Source organism: Equus przewalskii, chromosome 17, assembly GCF_037783145.1.
Source record: "Equus przewalskii isolate Varuska chromosome 17, EquPr2, whole genome shotgun sequence".
Taxonomy (NCBI): Eukaryota; Metazoa; Chordata; class Mammalia; order Perissodactyla; family Equidae; genus Equus; species Equus przewalskii.
The window spans coordinates 33,548,144-33,570,197 of record NC_091847.1 but is presented as its reverse complement, the minus strand read 5'-3'; the positions used below and the strand labels follow the sequence as shown (position 1 = coordinate 33,570,197).

At 41.4% G+C, this 22,054-nt stretch overlaps 1 protein-coding gene across 12 annotated transcripts in view; it reads left to right on the top strand.

The window, feature by feature from the left end:
- The window catches only part of CACNB4 (calcium voltage-gated channel auxiliary subunit beta 4), a 241,374-nt gene that overhangs the window by 109,783 nt on the left and 109,537 nt on the right, over positions 1-22,054 (top strand). Inside the window, exons 1-2 of one of the 12 annotated variants that reach the window (XM_008530940.2) lie at positions 5,072-5,505; positions 7,462-7,621. The exons of 5 other annotated variants lie outside the window; for them this stretch is intronic. In XM_008530940.2, the coding sequence (XP_008529162.1) occupies positions 7,616-7,621 (6 nt within the window). In that variant the 5' untranslated portion in view covers positions 5,072-5,505; positions 7,462-7,615. Of the gene's footprint in view, positions 1-5,071; positions 5,506-7,461; positions 7,622-22,054 lie in introns of those variants that run through there. 6 more of the 12 variants (XM_070579770.1, XM_070579774.1, XM_070579769.1 and 3 more) reach the window with 6 other exon arrangements.

The following is a 22,054-nucleotide window of genomic DNA, read 5'->3' as shown; positions in this document are numbered from 1 at the left end:
CTGTCTCTGTTTCTTTCTGTCTTTCTCACTCTCCTCTTGCCTCCTTGGTAAGAACTAAATAGTAGTGTGTGTTACAGGATTTTCATAGGGACGTTTTCTTGGCAGTGGTTTGTGATGGGTTGGGGCAGTCCAGGAGTGGCTGGTGGGGGTGATGGAGGTCAGAATTCTAGTTTGGTGAGAAGCCAGGCTGTTGGGAAGGCCAGCATGAGAGTGCTGGGTACCCCGGGGGCACACAGGAAAGATGTGGAGTTCAGCGGGGTGGCTGAAGGGTTGAGGTATTGTCAGGCCGAGGAGGCCTGGGCCTGCATGCCAGCTTCAGCATAAGGAGCAATCAGTTTGGCCAGATGAAGCAGGTAGGCAGCCGGGAGGAGGCTGGCATGAAGGTAAATAGGGCAAAACAGGAGGCAGGATGCTGGTCTCAGCTCTGCTGGCTGAGACTGGGAGCCCAGGTGGGAATTGAGAGGACCAGGCCAGCGTCAGGAGTGGTAATAGGAATCCCACCCTAGGGACAAAGGGCACCAGGGCTTCAGGCCAGTTGCACAAGTGCTGATCTTGTGGAGCACTGAGTTTGTGCTAGGCACCATTCTGAGCACTTTCTTGTATTAAGGCTTTTAATCTACACAATAATCTTAGGATAATCCTCATTTCGTAAATGAGGAAATGGAGGCACAGAAAGGCAAATTAGCTTGCTGAGTGTTATCCAGCTGGGAAGTGGCACAGTGGGGATCTGCAGGCAGTCTGGCTCCCATCCCTGCTCTTAACCCCCCTGCTCCATAGTATTCCTGTTACACCACGCCGGGGAGCACCATTCACACAAATTGCAGTGTGTGGGGGTCCCTTGGAGCTGGGTGACGTAGGTGGCCCTGATTCCATACCACTTCCCTTAAACAAAAAGAAGGCTGATTCTTCCCTTCTGCCTGCTATGCGCCAGGCACTTTCTATGTGCCTTTCATGTATTAACTCATTAAGTCCGGAACTATGATTATCCCCGTGTTACAGATGAGGCCCATAGAGACTCAAGGACATGCCTGCCTACATAGCGAAGTCTGAAGTCAAACTCGGAGGACTGTCGAAAGGGGGACCCACAGTCTGTAGTGTTTTGTTTTGTTTTGTTTTCACTCCTTCATCTGTCTTGCCTGTACCACCTCTGTGAAGCACATCAGGGAGGAATCAGGGGTTACCACATTAATGCTTGCAATGCCACACAGACTTCTAGACTCAATTGAGTGGATTAAATACTTGCAGAGCAGAAGAGGGAGAAAATCATCTAGCACACTGTAGTGACTTAGTCAAAATTTAAACAAAAACGGACAGCAAAATAATCCCCAAGGCTGACTGGCAAGCAAAGGCCTTGGGTTTGTGTTCCAGCCCACAGAGCCAATGAAAGGGCTAGTCCGTCCTTGCTTAGTCCCAACACTGTTCCTGTGTCTCTTCCCTGACCTCTCAGAGTCCTGCTGTGGAATACATAACCACACCGGCTTAAAAAAGTTAAATTTGGAGAAATCTACGTGGAAAATTAGATAGTGCAGTTTCCTTTTGTCTTGATCATGCTATCTAAAACTTGGAGCTAATCAGCTCATGCTTGGCTTTTCTCTCCCTCCTCTCCTCCTTTTCCAAACAAATTGAAAAGAGAAATGCTTGTCCTTTGTATTCCACTATCGACTCCTCAGGTTTGCTGTACTACAAAGCTCGGCTCAGGTAAGGGCAAGGAACTCCATGTCCTTAAGCTTGAAGCCAACACAAACTAAGCGAAAGTAATGTTCCCGTGAGATACAGAGGAATGCGTTCCTGATTTGTTGAGGACCATACCGTTCCCTCCACCGAATGGAGCTCAGCTGAGCCATTTGTCAAATCGCAAGAATAATCTCCCCACCAAGAATCATGCAGAATTTATAACATAGAATCATACAGCACATGCCTTTTCATAGGGTCTTTGGAACTGTTGATCATAATGAGAGATAACTTGAAAGGATGTGGATCAGAAACACATTCAGCAGAGCAACTTCAAAATGAGAGTTAGCCTTTTGGGGACTGTGTAGTTTTGGAAGTGCTCAGTAGTGAGAAGAAGGTGGGTTCCTGAGAAACACCCACACAAGACAAGCCACAAGATTTTCACACTCTCCTCTTTGTAGCCCGAGGTAGAGGGGAAGGCTTTCATCCTCTCAAGTAATCCCTGAACTGGAGAACTCTTCAAGTCAGAACCAAGAGGGTGCCGATCCCTTAGCTGCTTTTCACCTCTTGCTGCAGTGAAGTGTGATAGCCTTGAAATTTGGCCCTCAGAACTCAGACCTGCTGGTATCCTGAGGCCCTTTCACCAAAAGCTGGTGACTTGAGGTGATCTAACACAGGCCCAGGAAGCTTCCAGGGACCTCTCTCTGCTAAGCCAGCTCTCAGTACAGAGAATCTTGGGACAGGGATGGTCAGTTTCAAGATCCTCTTGGAATTTTGAGTTTTTCTGGGAACTCCTCAGGGTTCCTTTGGGGAGTCCAGAGCTGAGTCTGTCTTTAGGGTTCCTCGGAGCTCTGGGATCAGCCTCAGTATTGGGTTGACGCCTTAGGGTGATTTGCAGGTACGTTGCTTATTCTGGGTAGAGCCAAACCCTGCGGGCAAGCTCCCCAGTGTGTTAGTTGATTTTCAGTTGTCAGCTTGGGAGTGACCAAATGACTTGTGATTAGACAATTTTTAGAATGAAAGGTGTGGGAAAAAATAGGGTGTTTCCTACCAAAGTGACCTCCTTCCATTTCACCAAATTCCTCCTGGGACCATGCCCACTGTCCCTTATCCCTTGTCTTGAAACCCCCATCAAGAAGGGAGTGTAGAAGGAACACTCAGAGAAAATTATGGCTCTGAATAAAGCAATTTAACCTTTCTGGGTATTAAAATGAGGATTGGATTAGGTGACCTCTGGGGTTCTCCCACCCCTAACAGTTTGTGATTCTGAGTCCACCAGTTTTCTAAATTCCTGGGAACCAGGCAGAGCTAGGCTGCCCCTGCTTCACATCTGCTCTTAGTCCTCGAAGGGCTGGGTGGAGGGGTGCGGCCAGTAACCACAGGCTGCTCTGCTTGATCCACTGCCTCCCTCCTGACATCCCACCCTGAGTCAGACGTGCTTACTGCATGCATCAGTCTATCGCAAAATGAGCCTTCGCTCTTTAAAAGCTTCCTTTAGACGCTCACATCAGCTGTAGGGAGCACTCTGAGGCCAGAAAACAGAGGCTAGGAACTGAGCCATGTACAGTTTTTCCAGTAGGGAGCCGTTTCTCTCATCTTGTTGAATTATGGAAGTGGACTGCCTCTTTTTTCCCCATAATTTAGATCCCTATTTAAAGATACTGAGGAAATATCGATACTCTCAATTGAAGTGGTAAAGTAAGGAAATGATCTGGAAAATCTAAGGAGAAAAAAGACCTTCTCGCCTCAATTTTCTGTAGATTTTGACTAAAATATCATGACGGTAGTTATAGAGTTAGTTAAAATAGCAGCATCTGATACAGGAATTTGAGCTTACCAATCCTTTGCTTCAGTTCTCTTGCTTTTTCGAGGGGAGAGCTGAGGTTCAGCCTGGGAAGTGACTTGCTCCAGGACAGTTGTCAACAGGTAGAGCTGGCGCTGGGTTCCTTTCTATGGAATCCTGCCGATTCCACTCATCCTCTTCTGCCATTCTCCCTCTGTGTAGGCACAGGTGACATCCTGTATGAACCCTACCATTTTTGGGTTCTGACGGATGGTGAGTCCCCTTGCTGTCTTTTGCATTTGAAAGTGACCAAGTATTGGTGCTGTTTCCAAGGTGAGCAAGTGTGATTGAGAGACCATAATGGGTCAGTGCAGACCTGAAAGAACTGTGCTCTGCTCAGCAGTTGTAGCTCTTATGTTGCTTTTTGTGACTCAGGTTTGTTCCTTTAAGAGCTGCACTTTTCAGAGATACTGGCTAGAAGGATAGGCCTCGTTTCTAGGTCCAGGGCCAGCCAGTTACTCCTGTGCTGAGCTCCCATGAACTGCAGCCAATGCCTTCTGGCTGACAAAGCAGGGTTGTCATTGGTAAGTGTTTATGTTGCACTTTAGACTTGCAAAGTTCTTTCTCTGAGTTATTTCTTACCTCAATTTGGCAGGTGAAGAAGCAAAAGCCCATAGAAGTGGTGACTGGTCCAGAGTCATCCAACCAATTAGGGGGGAAGCTGATGCTGGACTCAGTGTCTCTGAGTTTCTGGGTCATTGTTACCCCAATGAGTCATGTAGCTTCTCTAGATTATATTCTTTGCCCCTCACCAACTCCTTGTTTCCAAATTTAACTGGCTTCTTTTAGTGTGCGCTGTAGAACTCTCCTGTTTCAAAGCTGCAGTACTTTATTGATTGACCAGAAAGCTTTAAGTATTACATCTAGGTAAGCTCCGATGCGAGACCTGTCCTAGGGCAAACTGAGTTGTGGTGTGGTTGGAGCAGAAGACGGCTAGTAGGACTTTTCTGTTTGGGTTTTTTGGAAGAGATCAGTGCTGTTTTAGGAATATTAAATGTCTAAGCACTGGAAAAGGGATGAAGGATTTAACCTAAAACATTGGCTCTTGCTTAACAGCGAGTGGTTAAAAAAATCAAACTAAAGAGACATTAAAAATTTTGCATCTAGATAAAGGCTTTTGAGAGCTTTTGGTTTCTTTTTCAAAACTTCCCTGATTGGGTCGCAGAGGTGTTTTCTTCCTAGTGAGGCAGAGAGACTAGTGACAATATTGAAAAGTTTTACACTAGAAATTCCCACAAAAAAAGCTTACCATCTGCTTATTTGATTCATTTTCCCTTTCCCCTTTTCTTTTTAATTTAAATGACTTATTGCCCATTTGACTTAAATTGCGTCTGTTAAGTACAGATGTCGGATGGAGATTAGTATCAGTTCACCTGTCTTTACACAATATCCTCTGAAGATAAAATTTCTCCTTTGCTCCCTCACCCTCTTCCAGTTGCGAATTTAATTGGATGAGCAGTTGCATTTAGAGTATTCAATAGTCTGCCTTTCCAAACATTCCAAGCAGCCCTTTAGATACTGATTAAGTGTTTCTTGCAGAACTCTACGATACAGGGGAAACAGGAAGCAGCTCTGTGCTGTGTAGGATGCTCTGAGTCGCCCTCCGCTCTCCGAGGGAACGCTCTTCAGCTGACTGAAGCAGGGAAACCGAGCCAATCAGAGGGCGCTTTCCTAGCTCAGTCACCGGTCTGTGGTTGAGGAAGGGTTTTGCTTTTTTATGCTCTGTGTTGGGAAGGCAGAATAAATGCCAGGTCTGGACTGCCTCTGGGGATAGCCTCACCCTGTAGGATGTGAATGAATAGCATCTAGCCTGGTGAACCCACAGGAATTGATAAGGCAGGCGCAGTTCTTCCACAAAGGCCTTTTCTGTCTTTTAGCTCCAGCTGTGGCTTCTGTAGCAATTTTGTTTTTGCCTGGGAAGAGGCGCTCTGGATTATCAGACCTCCATGTATGACAATTTGTACCTGCATGGAATTGAAGACTCGGAGGCTGTAAGTATTTTCATAGATAGCTGGTTCTCTCTCCCCTCCTCTTCCTCCTCCCACTGCCCCCCCCCCCAACCCCCTTATTTCTTAGGCAACGCAGGGAACATGGAGCTGAAAGCTAACATCACTTGGGGGCTTGCTGGCTGCTGTGTCAATGTTCTCTGTATAGTTTAGAGTTAACTGAAATTATTCTTTATTATGTAATTTCTTGTCAAGCAAAAATAAATTAGGGTGATAGCAAAGGCATCTAAGAGTGTAAGCTGTTTGGATTTATACATTACTCGGTCCACATTTGATCTCACGAGGGGTAACTAACTGCTCCTTGTAGACTGGCTTAAAGTATGCAGAAAGTGCCTGTGTTTTCCAATAGCAGGGTTCCTAGGAAAGGCTCATTCATTATATAATACACATTGTTTATTGAGCTAGCATGAATGGAAGTTCCTCAGCTGCAGCTGTATTATGGGCTTTCTGGCCAAACCAGCGTGCAGATCTACGGCTTCTTTGTTAAGGAAATCAGATGCGAAGGTTGTGGTCATGTAACACCCCAGCGCTGAGGCAGACGGAGTGATCCTGTGCTCTACCCTGGAAGGCTGAAGTAGGCTCACGTGTGTTTTGGCTTAGAAAACTGGACTCCTTTCCCTCCATAGGTCAGGCTCATGTAATCTATGAAAATCAGGATGAATATGGTTTGCTAAAATCTCTAAAATTATACCATCAGACTGCTAGCTTTTGAATATAGGGTAAAGCTGATTGCTGAATCTTTCTTTTACTCTTGCTAGTGGTAGTTCTTGATTTTTCATCAATTATATAGAAACCTTGCAGCGTAAAATGATTGGGGTGACTAATGGGACCTGCTGTGGGGAGTCTGAATTTTCTCTGAGTGCAATGCCATACAGGTTGCTACATTTGAAACAGGAATGTGTTATATAAGGTTCTCTGGCTAAACCACTAAATAAACAGATTATAACTAAAAAAAAAAAAAACTCCTATGATATACGTCAGTGCAGACGTATGTATCAAACAATGTGCTATCTATGAAAGATAGAAACCCTCTGTTCTGATAAGGCATTCCATTTTTCCTTCCTGTCTGTGTGTTAGCTCTAACTCTCACTGTTTGTGCAAAGTCTCTCTGTGTGTTGCCCAACGTGCTCGTAAATTATCAGACTGTCAGTTTCTTGCAAGGGACTGTAGTCTGAAACACTGGCGGCTGGAATTGAGAAGGTCCATACTTGCAAGTGGCTGGGAGAATGGAAAATGCAACTCGAGGAGTTCAGTAAACCAGCTTCCCCGGCTGGATTCTTCAGGAGGCCTGATTATTTCTCATACCCCTTCTCTCCACACTCAGTTATGAAACATGTGATGCCTTATTGAATTGTAACTTTTATTTTTGACCGTTGATTTTAAACGGGGGCACTGTATTGCATGTAAGTGGATTGGAGTTATTTCAGAGTAACCAATTATTTTAGAAACCAGCTGCTATGAACAGAATCGGCTAGGAACTAATGTATCCAGCACCTTGTTCTCCAGAACTGTATAAATTTCAGATGCACTGGTTCAGAGGGGAGCCATTATAAGTATGAAAACATTTTTTTTTTTCTTTTTGGTCCATCTTCACAGGACGGACAAGTTTTTCTGTAGGGTGGGAAGTGAAGAGTACAGTGTCTTGACTCAGTGGCGGTAGTTGATGGCGGGTAGTGCTAGGTACTGCAGTGCTGTGCTCCTGGTGACTCAGTGGTGGCCAGCAGGCTGAGATCCTCAGGGCTGTGCACGTCTGCAGAGGCAAGGAAGGTGGGAAACCCGAGGAGTGAAGGAGGGCATCTGGCCATTCCTGAGCTGAAAGTGTGGGAGGCTTGGGAATGGGTGGGATCAAAAGCGTGTCACATAAATCAGAGGGGAAAGCAGAGGTGTTCGGAGGGGTGAACTGTCTCTGAATGCTCATTTGAGTTTATTTGTTTTTATAAGGAAGAATAATGTGATGTGTTACCCAAGATGGTGTGAACAGAGCATCAAGCCAATGGAGAAGACTAGGCCTAAATAGCTGACCCGGTGAAGTGAAAAATAAAGCCACACCTGGAGTGCCACATCCTCAGCAGTCTTTCTCAGTGCCAATGCATTTATGGCTGTAAGTGTGGGGGTTTGCCCAGATCGAAGCAAAGCTCTTGGAACAGGTCTGTGGATAGGCTTTCCTCAGAGGGCCAGCTGCAGTCAAGCATATACAGGCACTAAAAGCTGAGTACGGCACTTCCTTTGGGGGGTTGGGGAGCCACCCACATATGTCCTACCACTCTGTCGAAAATGTCTTTGTGGGGTGTGTGGGGTTTAACATGTGATAACTGACTATATGCAATGTGTTCACACAGTAAGCCTGTAATAAGATCATCTCGCCTAGGGATTGATATTTTAGTCTGAATAAGAATAAAGCATTATTATATGCTGATAGCACCTCACATCTCTGCAGTATGAGAGAAATTTTGGTACTGTGATGTGAGGTTTTTCTTAAGAGTTCTGGCCCAGACGTCTTATACTCCCTACCCTAGATTTTTTCTTGTAACCTCTGTATTTCACGTACTGTATATATAAAGAGAGAGGAACAAGAGCCGTGCTGGAACACACCTGAGTCTGGGCGTTTTAGATTCTTGAGTTCTATGGAGCCTTTTTGGACAGGCCCATTAACTTCTGTTCTGGTTCCTAGGAGGGTAGTTAAGTGTCAGCATCATTCAGAATTATAAGAATTATAAAAGGTCTTTCATTGCCCCACAGCACGGCCCTGCACAGGAATGGGAGATTTCACGCAGAATGTCACACTACTCCTTTTGTTACTTTGACATGGATAATGGAGCATGTGCTCCTGAATGAGTCCATACCTAGACCAGGCCAGTTAGAATCAATCATGCACATAGACTCTCACCATGTTGTCTTCTGTGTGAGGGTTGCCCCATTCCACCTCCCCTGCCCGCACTGAGTCTAAATACAGGCCGTGGTGGCCAAGATGCCGTTCACTGACTGAGACCCCAAAATACACTGTACAGTATTTTTTATCTGAGTCACAATAGATTTTGATAGATCTGCTCCTTGGTATACACGTTTTATAAATGGATTCATTGTGTATTTTGGTGTTTGTGGAATGATTGTAAGCATAGATTTCCTTTTCCATTCAGCAGACTTATTAAACAAACAATAGGAGGGATGTTCTTATAGGAATAAATGGAAGAAGCAGATAAGTAGAAAAAGTTTCCTGAAATCCACCCAGAAAAAAATCACTGTTAACATATTACTGTGTGTCCTTTCAGACTATCAGTGTATATATATGTAAATATGTCCTTCTAAACCTGCTACTGTGTGTTCCATCCTGTTCTATGAAATGCTGTTCTCACATGATAAAATATTGAGCACACCAGGGCTCAACCGGCCTGTGCAGGAGATGCTTTGCAAAATTTAAAGCTCCTACTTGGACCTTCTGGAATTGTAAGCAATTTAAATGAAATACAGGTTCTTAGAGTATTTTGTAAAGTGAAGCCAGGGTTATCTGCACATGGAATTAAGAGTTGATTTCTCTGACACAATTGCTTCCGTTTCCAATTGCTTAAATTCTAAAGTATTTAGAGGGAGAGACCTGATCTTTTTCAATGAAAAAGATGATCAGACCATAATTCAGGGCATTTACTAGAGAGAAAAATATATTCTTTTAAGTGTTTTTAATCATAGAAAGGAGCCATAATATATTTATTAATACTGTTAGAAATCTTATAGATGTAAAAGTTAAAGTGAAGGTAAATTTCACAAACTATAATATGTATGTAATATCTGTACATATAGATAAAAGCACATATTTAAATTTGTATGTACCTAATACATTATTATAAGGACAACTACGTTAATTATTTAAACTATTCATTTTCTATAAGCTGTGTTACTATGTACGTTTGTCTAAATGTCTGTGGTCCCATAGGTGCACACACACCATACGCCCTCATCCATTCACACACATTCGTATAGAGATATGCTCTATGCTTTGTTAATTGGTGGTTAATGCTAAGTGGGAGGTTTCTGCCTTAGAGCTTTTAGAGAAGGAAAATTAACTGCTTTTGACATGAAGAAAGATACCTGAGAGAGTTGAAAGGCAGCAGATCCACTAGAAAATAAAGGGTTGCTGCTTTCAAAGATGTAATAAAGTTATTTTAAACGTGAAGGTATGTCCTTGTGCTTGCTAGGGAGGAGGGTAAACTTCAAACAGAAGGCTTTGTGTGTTTAGGGGCCTTTGGAAAAACAGTCTAGGGATATTAAGGATTAGACTTCTTTTGGAAACGAGAACACCAGTGGGCTTTATGGTTCGGTAGATCACAGCATCCCTTCTGGGCTCAGAAAGTCCCATTTCTAGAGAATGAGGCCTGTTCTGGAAAAGAATCCAAGGTCTGGATGTTGGCATCGCTGACCACAGAGGAAAACCAAATGCTGCTCATGGTTTGTGTGAGAAATTTGACTAAGAGAATCAACTCATTTTACTCAGCCGAGTGATATTGGTGTTTCTCCAGTCTGTTAAGTAAATGATGAACAGAACCTTCTCTTCATTCAATCAATTCTTAGCAATGCTGATTTTCTAAAATATTTATTGAAATGATTTCTAGATTAATTGTCATAGAGCTAGAGAGAAGTTTAGAGCTAAAGAGAAATTCCTTAAATCTGGTCAGAACTCATGAATTTGCCTCTCTGGGGTCATCAGCCTTGCCATTTTCTAGGTAATTTCTGTTTTCGAGTGACAGAGGGAAGTGTTAGGATCAATCCCCGCCTTACCTCGTGGGCTTCTGCATCTCCTTTCCTGCTGGTGTTCTTCTTCCTATTAGATTGTGATGAGTCAGTCAAGATTGTGGAATATGGCTCAGGGACTCCATGCTTACTTAGTGATTATTACATTAGTCTGTGGTGCGAGATGCTCTGTAGGAAGGTCAGCAATAACTATGAAAAAACATGCTTTTACGGTGAAGGTGGGGAGGCATCCCATTGCCTTCGCCCTTCCTTTTCTATCAGAGTTCAGCTTGGCACTCATTTCTGTGTGGACGGTCCTCATCATTCTGTTCACTACGTCCCTTTACTATCGTCTGCCTAGGTAAACTAAGCCACCTGAGGAGGACAAGAAGACGTAACTGGACTGCTTATCATTTTCCATTCTCTCTCTTCCCTCTCCTGCTAGTCCTTTACGATAATCAAGTCACGAGCTCTGTTCTCCATGAAGCAAAGTTAGAAATTATACCAAGACAGCTCTGTAGATATAAACTCTGTATTCTGATCTAAGTCGGGCTGATTTAGGTGCCTTTAATGTGTTTGCATCAGGCCGTGTGGACTTTAAAAACAGCAGCAACACTAAACTGCTGCACCAGCAGGGACCTGTTGAGTGAATGCGTGTGATCTCGCTTACTGAGGACAGGGCGCCAGTGAGCCAGAGCTGAGTGTGTAAACTCAAGGAAGTTTACAGTGCATATAAAATAATGGCAAGCAGATTGGAGTTGTAGATTTTTATGCCTTGGACTTTGAACGTTTTAAGACTTTGTGGAGTCTGAGTCTAAGATAAGGCTGTGTGGCCATTTTTATAGTACTTATGGGTAAGCCAAAGGGAAGATGGCCCAGATAGCTCACATGACAGTTTTTGAGATCTGAATAGACCAATACTTGTTCTTGCTCTCCAGTTATGTATTCTTTAATAACAAGATGGTGTAGTTTTAGTAATAAATATTTTTCTCTCTTCTTATATGGTGCCACAATATCAGTACTTTCTACATCCTAAGTTTTTCTTTTGCATCTCTTCTTGGAAGTATTGAAAAGTCTTAAATTTGAAACAGGATGTTTTGAATTTGCTTTCAGCCATTTTTTTCAGAGGAATTGATCTGAGAGATTCATCCCAACATGAATATTGGCAAACTGTCAATTATTCAGGAACTTGATTGTGTAGTTTGTGAATAGCTTAGTTCTCTTATTTTGCCTTTTTTGTTCCTTTCCCTCCTTAATCTCTCTCTCCTTTTTAACTTGAGGTTCATATAGGAAAAAGATTTAGAGTTGCCGTGTTATTACTCTATTAGCAGATTTGCTGAAAGGTTTGGTGAGTCATAAGGTTGTAGTTAAGAGTGTTTTAAAATCTTTGTTAACCTCCATAAACCTTTAAAAATTGGATCTTCTACTGAGCATGTTTATGAACCAGGGAAATGTCAAGTTTACTGTTTGTACTTTGTATTATGAAGCAGTGATGTAGTATAATAATGTTGTGATTAAAAGCAGAGACAGAGCAAGATGGCGAGGGATTAAGTCCCGACTCCTTGCTTCTTAGCTTGTGGCCCTGGTAGTTTGTTAAACTTTCTACGCCCCCGTTTCCACATCCCTGAAGTGTCAATGATAATGGAAACTACTTCTTGGGTGGTTTTGAAGATTAAATTAGTTAATATATGTAAAGCCCTTAAAACATATAAAGTGTTTTCTGCTATTATTATTATACATATAATGAATATACTTATACTTTTGAGAACTAAACATACCCCTTCCTCTGCAGGTTTTGATATTCCCACCAAATCCTTTTGTTTATTTTCATAGTGTGGTTTTTGACAGTGATTTCCAAAAATATTATAGCAGTTGACAAGCAAAAGAATGCACAAATCTCCTAAGGCTGTTTGAGTAGTTTGTTTTGTTCTGTTCCAGAAAAGAGGCAGTCGAGTATAATTTAAAGAACACGAGGAGTTGGAAGCCTTGGTCTTTGCCACTTATCAGCACTGACCTTGAGTCATTTAATTGCCCTAATCCTCAATTTTCCCTCCTATAAAATGAAAAGGTTTAACTAGATGATTTCTAAGATTTCTTCACATCCAAAATTCTGTTCAGTTTGCTGATAAGCAGTTTCTTCAGTTGGGATGCAAATGCCACCATATGCCATTGGCTTTTTGAAATGATCAATTACTGTGGTGTTTTGTGCACACAGAGTAAGGTCTATGTTTGGACTCTGAGTCTGGGTGTTTGGCCTTTTCAGAATCTTTGAAGGAGGAAGGTGTGTGTGGTGCACATCTTTGAGAGGACTAGATGTTTGAAAAGTGAGATGTTTTAGTCAAGATTTTTAATTCTAGAAGCCAAAAAGGATGCCTTTGTCTATTGCTCACTTCCTTGCCAATACCCACTGTGCACTTCCAGCGCACAGTGATTTGAACTGGAAACATTTGAGTCTCATCTCTAAGAAAAAAAACATCAAAGGTGAAAGCTTTCTGAGAAGTAAGCTTCTCCTAACTCTTATTGATGATTGAGGAGAGGTATTTCTTCTTTAAATTACCTCTGTCTTTCCTTCTTGGCTAAGGTAATCAGTTGTCTTAGTTGTACCCTAGCAGATTGTTGACAAAAAATTGTTAAATAATTGTTTCATGGTTGTTGTGATGCTGAATTACCAAGAATGCTTATTGTTTAGTGTTTCCTTGCTTTACAAAATTTTCTTCAGCTCATCATTATTATCTTTTGGGATGTACTAAAAACAATAATCAATCAATTGGAAGACTCCAGGAATATAATAAATTCTAGGAGGCATTCATTCTTTTTTTTCTTCTTTGTTTCTTTTTTTGGGGGAAGTTTGGCCCTGAGTTAACATCTGTTGCCAATCATTCTCTTTTTGCTTGAGGAAAGTTGGCCCTGAGCTAACATCTGTGGCAGTCTTCCTCTGTTTTGTATGTGGGTTGCTGCCACAGCATGGCTGGATGAGTGGTGTGTAGGTCTGCGCCTGGGATCCAAACCTGTGAACCCTGGGCCGCTGAATCAGAGTGCATAAACTTAACCACTACACCACTGGGCCAGCCCTTCATTATTTTTTAAAAAGTCATTCATTACTTTAAAAGTGTACCTGTACCTAATCTGTTTAATTTTCTCTACGATAAAGTGAAAGGCCACAAAGGTGAAAGTGGCAATCTTTATTTCAGCCCAATCTCAAATATTCTCTTAAATATTGTTTGAAAGAAGTAAGAGTTGGAGGCACATATTTATCATCAAGCTAGAAAAATATAGTGAATATCATGTGAAAATAGTTTGTAGGTAAACAAATTGGTTCCCCAGTTTATTTCCAAACAGTCATTATTGGTAGCTAAATATCATCTAATTTCAAAAGATGTCCCAGAGGTTAATGTCTTGGGTCTTATTTGATTCAACAGCTCCACTGATCCAAAGGGCAGAATTAGAACCTATTTGAGATGCTTAGAATATAGGAATGAAATTATACACATATATAATATACTTATATGGATGAAAGGTATACTTATATAGATGATAAGGTAGGGAAGCACAGAACGTTTCTTAATTATCACAATGTGAGGGCCCTTTGTGAAGCATGAGGATACTGCTGAGTAGAGTAAGGAATAAAACCACACAGATCAAAAATGGCTAAGTAGATATTTGATTAAAAAAAGAAGACCACTTGAGGGTCATGTTTAATTATTAGTTAACTGAAAACCAAAAATTTGGTACAGAAAATGTGATGAATCGTTCTAGAGTGCCAATGTTATTTTTTGTATATTGTAAAAATTTCTGAAGTCATATATTGTATTTTATTGATCCTAGGCATACATTTCCATTTCAACCCCCTGCACACACATTTTGATATATCTAAAACGGGCTACATCTTAAAACTAATGGTATCTTATAGTTTTACTGGCAGTTTTTTCCTTTAGTGGTACATAATCTAATGTTGAGTCTCAAAGTCATTGGTATCTTAAATTCAGTGAAATGAGATATTTGGGAAAAAAAATCTAAACAATACAAAACCATATAGAGTGAAAAGTTGATATTCTTGATGACCTCCCAACCTAGTCCCCTCCCCATGGGTAGCTATTTTTAACAATTCAGTGGATATCCACTCAGACCTTTTTCTAAACATTGACAAACATGGATATTTAGAAAAATATACTTACAAACACACATATCCTATTTGTAATTTTTAAAAATATAAACAATATCGTAATAAATATTATTCTATGACTTTCTTTCTTCACCTGAAAATGTACCATGGATGTTTTTCCGTATCAATTTATTCTTTTTAAAAAATTGAATGACATAATGGACTGTACATGAATTTACCATAATGAATTTAGCACACTGTTAAGTTTAGAATATTTCCCATTTTTCAGTCTTGCAGATAAATGCTATAGTTACCAGTCTTATGTATGAATCTTTGTGTACACATGGAGCATATCTCCAAAATAGCTTCTTAGAAGTAGAATTGCTGGATGAAAGGGTTAGTATGCTTTAGGACTTACGTATATTGGTGAGTATTGTAAAACATTTTTATATTAAAATAAACATAAACATTCTTCTTCTTTTTTTTTTTTTTAAAAGATTTTATTTTTTCCTTTTTCTCCCCAAAGCCCCCCGGTACATAGTTGTGTATTCTTCGTTGTGGGTTCTTCTAGTTGTGGCATGTGGGACGCTGCCTCAGCGTGGTCTGATGAGCAGTGCCATGTCCGCGCCCAGGATTCAAACTGACGAAACACTGGGCCGCCTGCAGCGGAGCGCGCGAACTTAACCACTCGGCCACGGGGCCAGCCCCATTCTTTTCTTTTTTTTAGTGAAGAAGATTGGCCCTGAACTAACATCTGTTGCCAATCTTCCTCTTTTTGCCTGAGGAAGACTGTTGCTGAGCCAACATCCGTGCCAGTCTTCCTCCATTTTGCATGTGGGATGCTGCCACCACATGGCTTAGTGAGTGGTGTGTAGGTCTGCACCTGGCATCTGAACCTGCAAACCCCAGGCCACCAAAGTGGAATATGTAAACTCAACCACTATGCCACTGGCCAGCCCCTAAACATTCTTTTTTTGATTGAGAATAAACCAAATTAGCTTGAAATTTCAATCTGAAATGAAAGACTCCAAAGAAATTTCTTGATTGTGGGAAACAGCTTTAGCCTTTGGCTTCCAGGTTGCATAAGAAGAAGTTATTTACTCTCTCTTATAATAATTTGGTTTAAAAAACCCACAAAAGTTTGAGAAGTTGCATGTACCCCTTTTCATTTCATAAATGAAAAAACTGAGGCCCAAAGAGGTTAGGCAACTTGTGCAGAATGATCCAGACGATATGTAATAGAATTGGACCTAGAGCCCTCACGTCTCTTTCTAGAGCAGTGTGCTTTTTATGATGCCAAATCCAAGGTCTAATCATATAAAGAACTGGAATAAAGCATGGAAGAGGGGATAATCATATTATGTGTATGGTGCTTGCTTGACAGCTTACAAAGCAGTTGGGAGTTGGGCGGATCTCCAAAACAGAGAACAGATTGCTCTCTGACCCAAATGGTGGGACCTTTATCTATTTGGAATCCTGATTAGAGTCCCAGTTTCTTTCAAGCTTTTTTGTTTGATATTGCTTTCTAGTGTGGCTTGAAATCCTCAATCACTGATCGATTAAAATAATAATGTGTCCATAAAACTTAAACGAACATAAAAACTCATGCTAGAGAATATCAGAAAGAGCGTTTGTGTTTTAGGGAAATGTGAGTTCTCATTATTTGTATGTAGTTCTTGATGATAGTCGCACCTTGATGCTACATTTGGCCCTAGCCAAGAGTACCAAAGTTCCATTATTATTCTGTCTTTCTCAGTTTTGATTCATCTCCGTTAGCTTCCAAGTCAGGAAAACATTTACATGATTTAGTAACAATATTTTTTTTTTTTTTAAAGATTTTATTTTTTCCTTTTTCTCCCCAAAGCCCCCCGGTACATAGTTGTGTATTCTTCGTTGTGGGTTCTTCTAGTTGTGGCATGTGGGACGCTGCCTCAGCGTGGTCTGATGAGCAGTGCCATGTCCCCGCCCAGGATTCGAACTAACGAAACACTGGGCCGCCTGCAGCGGAGTGCGCGAACTTAACCACTCGGCCACGGGGCCAGCCCTTAGTAACAATATTTTTAAAAGGTGAAAGGGACAGCAATATTTGTAAAAGGTAGAAGGAACTATAAGTTCTGAGTGGAGGGTCCTTGTATCAATCAGAATCCCTACGAAAAACAGATGGCATCCTCAAATTAGGATAATTTGAGAGGGTTTAATAAATTGAAAAGGTATTGGTAGGCTGGAAGGAAACAATAAGGGATAGTACAGTACCCACAGGGCTGGTAACTTCAGAGCTGTTACCACCCCTAGGCCCAGGAAAGGGCATCAGTTATGGGAACTTGGGAGGACTCAGTCCTGTCAAGAAGACTACCTTGAGAACAATGCAGCCTTCCCTGTGGAGGGATGCAGCCAACCTGAGGGCATCCTATGGGGAGGAAGCCAGGGGATAAATACCGCAATCTCATTCTCCTCCTCTACTCTGATCTCTGTTAGGGCTCTTCTTGGCCAAACCCAACCAGAAGCCAAAGAGCGGAGCTTATAGGTCAACCACACAGTCCAAGAGCAGAGTGGGGACGGCTGGAGGCTGATCTGAAGAGGCAAATGGATGCTGGTTTCATCCACATTACTACTGGGCCCTGTTTGAGGATATTTATGTATTTGTGTCAGTAGATGCAAGCGTGCAATTTGAAGGCGTTCCTAAAACACGCCTCTGAAGATGCTAGTGAAGCTCTGCAGGGGCTGCTGTTGGTCATTTTCCACTGGACGTGTGTGTTGGCTTTCATATGTAAAAATAGTTCCACTACAAATAGTGACCTGGATTTTAATACTGGTTGTTTAAAATTAAGATTTGGAGTACTTCAACAAGGTCTAGCAATGGGAGAAAATAAAGGACTTAGATGTTATTTTTGTGGAGAAAGCTTGAGAAGCTGAGCTGTGCAGGCTTCCACACCTACCTTCTAATACAGAAGGGTCTGTGCAAATAATAAGCAGCTATAGAAAAACACGTATCAGACCAACTTGTAACTCAGCTGTGGGCCATGGCCAGACCAGAAGAATTCTGAGGATCCCTCCTGATGTCATCACGTTGTGATTCCCACCACATAAAACAGTGGGAGGGTTGGTGGGAGTAAGGATTAGCATTGTGAGATTTTACAGTTCTGATGACAGCCTCCTTATTAAAAGATATATTGAGTGAGTGGGGATGGAGAATGCTAAGTGAGTGTTTCCTTTACAGTGTTGAAAGCAGAACTTGGTTTGCAAGGTTATAGGAATCCCATGGAAGATACTAGCATGGAGGCCAGGGCTTGCCATTTTTAGTAAAGCTAAATAGACCTTGTGTGTCTCTATTAAAAAGTCAGTTTTTTTTTTTTTTTAACAGTAGGGATTTTTTTTTAATTGAGTTATTGATAGGTTACAATCTTGTGAAATTTCAGTTGTACATTAATGTTTGTCAGTCATGGTGTAGGTGCACCACTTCACCCTTTTGCCCACCCCCCACCCCACCTTTCCCCTGGTATCCACTAAACTGTTCTTACTCCATAATTTTAAATTCCTCATATGAGTGGAGTCATACACAGATCATCCTTCTCTCGCTGGCTTATTTCACTTAACATAATTCTCTCAAGGTCCATCCATGTTATTGCAAATGGAATGATTTTGTTCTGTTTTGCAGCTGAGTAGTATTCCATTGTATATATATACCACATCTTCTTTATCCATTCGTCTGTTGCTGGACACTTAGGTTGCTTCCACGTCTTGGCTATTGTAAACAGTGTTGCAATAAACATTGGGGTGCATAGGACTTTTGGGATTGCTGACTTCAAGTTCTTTGGATAAATACCCAGTAGTGGGATGGCTGGATCGTATGGTAGTTCTATTTTTAATTTTTTGAGGAATCTCCATACTGTTTTCCATAGTGGCTGCACCAGTTTGCATTCCCACCAGCAGTGTATGAGGGTTCCTTTTTCTCCGCAACCTCTCCAACATTTGTTGCTATTAGTTTTAGATATTTTTGTCATTCTAACGGGTGTAAGGTGATATCTTAGTGTAGTTTTGATTTGCATTTCCCTGATGATCAGCGACGATGAGCATCTTTTCATGTGCCTATTGGCCATCAGTATATCTTCTTTGGAGAAATGTCTGTTCATGTCTCCAGCCTATTTTTTGATTGGGTTGTTTGACGTTTTGTTGTTGAGTTGCGAGAGTTCTTTATATATCATGGATATTAAACCTTTGTCAGATATATGACTTGCAAATATTTTTTCTCAGTTAGTGGGTTGTTTTTTTGTTTCAATCCTGTTTTCATTTGCCTTGAAGAAGCTCTTTAATCTGATGAAGTCCCATTTGTTTATTCTTTCTATTGTTTCCCTTCTCTGAGAAGGCATGGTGTCCGAAAAGATCCTTTTAATACTGATGTCAAAGAGTGTACTGCCTACGTTTTCTTCCAGAAGCCTTATGGTTTCAGGTCTCACTTTTAGGTCTTTGATCCATTTTGGGTTTATTTAAAAAGTCAGTTTTGACTGGTTGCTGGTTACAGTGTGTAAAACTTATGAAAATCCACTGAGCTGCATGTGTATGCTATGTACATGTTTCTGTAGGTGCATTATACTTCACTTAGAAGCTTTGGAAGTCTCTTTTGGGGAAACAAGTGAAACTAGTGGGATTCTGAAAGCTGGGGTTGGGAGTAGGATGGATATAATGAAAGCCCTTGCTTCTTATTGTTAGGTTTTATGAAATGTATAAGGGAGTAGATTCATACCTTGACTGTATGCTCAAGTCCTGAGTTCAGAAAGAACACTAATCCTTGACTGTGGACCAGTTGGCCAAGGATGGGACTCATGGTTCATCACTGGGAGATGGGAAGACCATGGCCTTCCAGTGTCTGGAGCACAAGATTTTCTCATTGGTTAGTGCTCATTTTGGCCTTTTGCTTCTCTACCCTCCCTGGCACAGATCACTACAGTGGTGATCATGTGCCTGTGTACAGCAGATGCCTCACCTCTCTGAAAACCATGATTCTTAAGGTAAAGAGGACTCTGGGGAGTAGATTTTCACCCCCAGCAGTGTCTGCCATGTCAGAGCCAGGCTGTTCTCAGTGGTGAAAGCTGGTCATTAATGCTTACAGAACTGTGCCAGTGCCTCAACAGACAGCCAATTCCAGTGATAAGGAATAAAATGGTGATTGCCATGAGTCTCGGTTGTGGTTTATTTTAATAAAGTTCTGAGGTTCAGATATTTACTTTTGGAAGCGTGTGTGCTTGGTACATGGGTGTACACAGACACTCAACAGACAGGTGCTGCATAAGCCTGTAAATATGTGTAAGGAGTTGTATTAAAGCTAAGCTAGCATACATGTTATGTGAATATTGCTTGAATGTTTTCATTTTCAAAATTTACGTACTTATAAAATAATATACATTATTTTTAGAGATTGGTTTCTGATATTATTATTATTTATTTTTGGTGAGGAAGATTGTGCCTGAGCTAACATCTGTGCCAATCTACCTCTACTTTGTATGTGGGACGCTGCCACAGCATGGCTTGATGAGCAGAGTGTAGCGTAGCATCCGTGTTCTGAACCTGTGACCCTGGGCCACTGAAGCAGAGTGCACAGACTTAACCACTACACCACCAGGCTGGCCCCTCTCATATTATTTTTATAGCTCCAATTCTTAAATTATTACTAGTGTAGAGTGCAGTATTGTAAGAAGGGCGAAGTGGATGTTATAATTGAAGTACACTATTACTGTTCATTATTACAGATGTTTTCATCAGCTGTGGCATTTTGAATGGTGTGTGGTGTGTGTGTGTGTGTGTGTGTGTGTGTATACATGTGTGGGTGTTTTAAACCCCTTGGATCAAAGCTACCATATAAAGACATTAGAACTATCAGGATTTTATTAGGACTGAATAGTGTGTTGACAAATATGATATTGTTTTGCCCTGGTTTTGAAATATACTGGTATAAAGCTGAAAAAAGTTGTTTATACCACATTTCAAACTTAGTGGGAGTGAATTTCCCAATAAATTTTAAGAGAAAGGAAAAGAGAGACGAATACAAGGAAGATAGAAAAAGAACAAGGAAATGCATAACCTAGTTTCTATGAATGTTTTGATTCATATCCATTTTAAGTAAAATATGTTCTGGCTGTAAGATGTGCAACTAGTTGTTAGATTTTTCATTGCATTTACATAGTGAAGCTGGCTTTCAAAATGCCAGCCAGCAGCCAACTCAGATACAGAAGATTTGTCTAACTTAGTGACTAGTTTAGTAAGAAGGTATCTTTAGGATGTTGTAGGGAGGGCACACATCAGAAAGCTTATTCTAGAAACTCAGCCAGAATTTTGTCAGTTGTCATCTATCTGTTTCTTAGGGTATTTGAATGACTGGTTCTTAATTTAGGGCTTTCAAAGATGCTGTGAACATAAAGCCTCACTTGATGGAAGATGGATAGTTTTGAAGTTACAGATTGCCTTCTGGGAAAAAACTGGGGGATATTCAGCAGGCTCTGGCTATAAACTATACCGTTTCTTTAGAAGTGTAAAAAGTGGCCATTATCCCATAAGCATTTATGTTAAATGACTTCCGAGATCCCCTACCCAAAGACATTGATAGACTCTGGGAGCATTGCCCAGTTTACTGACTGGGCCTTCCTCTGGGTCCTGACCCTCAAGGAATTATTGGACCTTTCTGCTGTACTAGGGGACAGATCAGACACTGGGAGGTAGTCCTCTTTATTGTATCTACACACAAAGATGCCCAGCCTCCGATTTCAAAGGAGTCCTTGTTTTGGTAAATTGTGCATTGTATTAGTGTTCTGTGGAACATAATTTGGGGAAAATTATGTGCAGTAGATCATTGGCAGTTATTGAAGGATTTTTAAACTGGGAAGTGTTGTGATCGGATATGTATTCATCAGGGTGTAGAAGATGGATTTGAGGAGAGAGAGAACTCAGGCAGGGAGTCCAGTTGGAAAGCTGTTGAAATAGTACAGGTGTGGGATGATGGAGGCCTCAACCAGGGCAGCAGTGGGAATAGAGAGGAGGAGGTGAACGAGAAATAGTTAAGTCATAAATGCAGCAGGCTGAATAACTAATTAGCTTAGGAAAGGAGAGGAGTCTGAGATGAACCCCTCCACTCGGGCTTGGGGGACCAACTGGTTGGATGATGAAGCTGCGGAGGTTGGGAAACTAGGCCATGTCTTCTGATGCCTTTTGAACTAACCCAGAGGAGCTCAGGTTAGAAGCAGTGTTCAGGTTTGGAAGGCCTCAGTCTGCAAGCTGTTGGTCTTGATTCCTGGCTAAGAAACTTACTGGCTTTATCCTAAGGCTGTGAAATAGGTTTGTTCTGGAGAGCCAGGACCCCCAGTGACCAGGAGCTGGTTGCAGAATAATTATGTTTCCAGCTTTCTCCATCCTGGCCCTGTACCCAACCTTACATACCCTATTATGCCATATCTGGAAACCATAGAGCAAACATGCCATACGCCCTGGCCTCTGTCTTGAGGAATTTCTCAGCAAAGAAATCTTTAAATTGATTTTTAAACATCCTTTTCCTCAATAAATGAGTTTTATTCCAAGTGACAACTAGACTATAAAAAAGACTATTTGGGATATTGCTCAGTTAATAACTAGAAGGAAAAACTATTTTAAAAAATCCTATTCTCTTATTTATGTTTCTTTAAGAAGTAGAAGATCATAATATTTTCCAGAGTATCTGCTGTCTCT